Genomic DNA, 3708 nt, shown 5'->3' on the forward strand with positions numbered 1-3708 from the left:
GTTTTTATCCCGCTACCACGAGGAAATAACTCATGGATTAACTTTTGGGATTTTTCTCGCTTTTCCCGGCACCTATTTCCCTTTGTAATTTGCTGAATTAATGAGCTCGTGTACAGGACCAGCTCTCACCCACGGAGGCGGGAACTCCCAACATCCCTGCCTCGATTTCCTTTTGGGAAGAGGGATGTGACCGAAAACAGGGACAAACCTTGGGTCATGTCCCCAAAATGCCCTAAATATGGGGCAAAGCTGCCTCTCCCTCCTGGAGARGGGCAATTCCCAGCTCCTCRCAGAGCTTTTGGGATCTGGGARGGGATTTCAGTGATCCCAGTAACCCCGGAGTGCTGGAGCTGGTGGGAGTGGTGAGACTCAGGTTTGGGGTTTTCTCTGTCATTGTCCTGGCACTTGTGGCCTTCCCCTGCGGGGTTCAGGGAATTCTGCCCCCAGGTTTGGGGAATCCTGTTCCCATATTCAGGGAATTCTGCTCCCAGATTGAGGGAATTCTGCTCCCATATTCAGAGAATTCTGCTCCCATATTTAGGAAATCCTGCTCCTATATTTGGGGAATTCTGCTCCCATATTAAAAAAAAATCTGCTCCCACATTTAGGAAATCCTGCTCCTATATTTGGGGAATTCTGCTCCCATATTCAGGGAATTCTGCTCCTATATTCAAAAAATTCTGCTCCCATATTTAGGAAATCCTGCTCCTATATTCAGGGAATTCTGCTCCCATATTCAGGAAATTCTGCTCCCAGATTGAGGGAATTCTGCTCTCAGATTCAGGGAATTCTGCTCCCAGGTTTGGGGAATCCTGCTCCCGTATTCAGGGAATTCTGGTCCCATATTCAGGGAATTCTGCTCCCGGATTGAAGGAATTCTGCTCCCAGATTGAAGGAATTCTGCCCCCAGGTTTAGGGAATCCTGCTCCTGGGCTCCTCAATGGCTGGACACTTCTCCATTGGTTAGAGTTAGGATTAGGGTTAGGTTTAGGGTGAGGTTAGGGTCGGGGTTAGGGTTCGGGTTTTGTTAGGATTAGGGTTTCGTTAGAGTTAGGGTTAGTGTCCCTGGTGTTGGAGATGCACTGAAGCCCAAACTCAGGCATTTTTTTGGGCACAGTCCCTCCCTGCTGGCAGAAGAAATGGTTTCCAGGCTCACAGGTGACGTTGGTGATCACCAGACACCGTCCAAAGCTGTCACCCTGCGGCAGGACAGGAATTTCACTCACACCATCCCAATTCCCCCATCAGCAGCACAAAACCATCCGTGATCGTCCCCCAGGAACTTCCACTGCTGCTGCAGAGCACACATTCTGCTCCTTCCATCTCAGCTCCAGGCTGTCCCCAAATGCGGCACAATTGTCACTCGAGCTCTGGYTCCTGTACCAGCTTCCAGGATGGTTTGAATTTTCCTGCAGCACCTTTGGAGAGAGCTTTGCTCAGCCTACAAACAAAAATACACATCTGAATAAACTCCTTTTATCTTCTGGGCCCAAGAGGGGTGCTCAGCTGGGTTTGGAGGGATTTGGGGTGGCAAAGTCACCCCTGCASCCCGAGGAGGCTCTGGAGCAGTCCCAAAGGAGCAGCACAGTGCGGGTGGATCTCGTGTCTCTGCCCGCGGGYCRGGGCTGTCCTGCTCGGATCTGCTCCGTGATTAATTCATTGATAACCAACCTCAGATCTGTCACCGGGGACGACTAGGCAAATGGATTTTCTGCCCAGGCTAGTCGGGGAATTGCACACGGGATTGCTGTAAGCGCCCCAAATCGCCCCAAATCGCCCCGCTCTGAGCCAGCCCCAGTCTGCAGCGAGTTGGGTTTGTCCTGGCTGAGGTGTTGGAGGTTTCTGGGACAGCACAGAGCTGTCAATCCCTGCTTTTCTCCCCCCATTCCCAGCCGCTGCCTGGAATTGCTGCAGAAGCCAAGGAAGTGGCAGCATTCCCGGGAGCCCKGTGCACACCCAGCCCGGGTGGGGAAACACGGGAAGAGCAGCGAGCTCTTACTTCATTATGTAAATGACCGAGGACATGAAAGGATTCCTCGCTTTCCTTTTTTTCCTTTTGGTAACCGAAACCACGCCCAGGACGGGTCAGCCAAGTGCCAGGGGGAAAGAAAGAGATGTGGGTTAGAGGGGAGGGGAGGGAGGGGCTGGGATGGGGCAGGAATAGGAGGGACATGGTGGAATCATGGAGGATCAGAGTGGAGATGATGGAATGGTGAAGGAACAGGGTGGAGATGATGGAATGGTGAAGGATGAGGAGGGAGATGATGGAATGGTGAAGGAACAGGAGGGAGATGATGGAATGGTTGAAGGAACAGGAGGGAGATGGTGGAATGGTGAAGGAACAGGAGGAAGATGGTGGAATCATGGAGGAACAGGAGGGAGATGCTGGAATGGTGAAGGAACAGGAGGGAGATGATGGAATGGCGCAGGAACAGGAGGGAGATGATGGAATGATACAGGAGCAGGAGGGAGATGATGGAATGGTGAAGGAACAGGAGGAGATGATGGAATGGTGAAGGAACAGGAGGAGATGATGGAATGGTGCAGGACCAGGAGGGATGTGCTGTTTTTCAGGGTCCAGGGCCTGCACCTCTGTGTGGTTCTGGCCGTGTCCCTCAGCCCCTCTGTCCCATCACTGACCTGTGGCAAAGCAGAGGAAACAGCAGAACCCTCACCACCAGGGCAAGGAGAAAAACCACATCAGAATGGGGGATAACCCAGAAAATATTTAATTTTTGATTTTTACTCTCTGAAATTTTGGTTCTTCCTCTCTGTGATGGAGCACCCCAAGTGCTGGATGTGGGGATGCCCMAAAGCCTCTCATTCCAGAGCAAAAGGGGTGGAATCAGCAGGGACCTTACAGAAAATCTCATGTCCCAAGGKCAGGGWCAYCTTCCCCTATCCCACTTTGCTCCAAACCYGGCCTTGGACACCTCCAGGGATCCAGGAGCAGCCACAGCTCCTCTGGGCRCCCTSTGCCAGGGCCTCMYCACCCTCACASGGCAGAATKTCTTCCCAAAATCCWTYTTTTCCCACCCTCTGGCAGTTCCAAGCCATCAGCACAAACCCTGATGGAATCAAATCACCCCAGCCTGGCTTTCCCCGGGCTCCCATCGACCTGGCAGCCACAGCAACACGAAAACACCCTCAATGAAACCACAAATCATCCTCCTTTGCTCTGGGAAGGAAGAGGGAAAGGAGGAACAGGGATTTCTGCAACTCAGCAGTGTGACGCTGCGGATGAGCTCAGTGAAATGGGAAGTGATTCCCCCGGGCGCTGTCGGGATGGGTGAAGCTTTCGGGCACCGCGGAGCTGGGAGTGGAGCAGAGAGAGTCAGGACGGATTCCAGGCAGCTCCCAGCTAACGGGGGAGGGCTCCTCCCTCGGGATTTCAGGGCGGGCACGTTGGGACAGGGCGCACCCGGAGTTACGGCCCAAAAACCCCAAACAGTGGGCAGGGCTGTGAGTCAGCTGCCCCGGCGCTCAGGAATTCAAACCCAGCGTTAATTTATCTGAGGAATCATTSGTGCAGAGTCCGTGATGGGCAGAGCAGCCCCACATCACCCAGGAACCGGAGGGGATGAGCGGGGAGCAGAGGAAACATCCCCGRGACAGCGGGGAAAGAATCCCGGAGGAAGGAGCCTTTCGAGCTGCCGGGGCGATGCTGGGACCCCCAAATGCTGCTGCGACCCGGCACCGCCACTCATA

The 3708-nt window shown here is 53.7% G+C and overlaps 1 protein-coding gene across 1 annotated transcript in view; it reads left to right on the top strand.

Annotated features, from left to right (window-relative positions):
* Positions 1-2182: 2182 nt before the first annotated feature.
* LOC130586769 (interleukin-10-like) overlaps positions 2183-3708 on the top strand; it is a gene marked incomplete at its 3' end in the record, with an annotated part of 18722 nt that continues 17196 nt past the window's right edge. Inside the window, exon 1 of the mRNA XM_057387672.1 lies at positions 2183-2272. Coding sequence (XP_057243655.1) covers positions 2183-2272 — 90 coding nt within the window. The remainder of the gene's footprint in view (positions 2273-3708) is intronic.

This window comes from Malurus melanocephalus, unplaced genomic scaffold, assembly GCF_030028575.1.
Source record: "Malurus melanocephalus ecotype Western Australia unplaced genomic scaffold, MMel_1.1 scaffold_1290, whole genome shotgun sequence".
NCBI classification, from domain to species: domain Eukaryota; kingdom Metazoa; phylum Chordata; class Aves; order Passeriformes; family Maluridae; genus Malurus; species Malurus melanocephalus.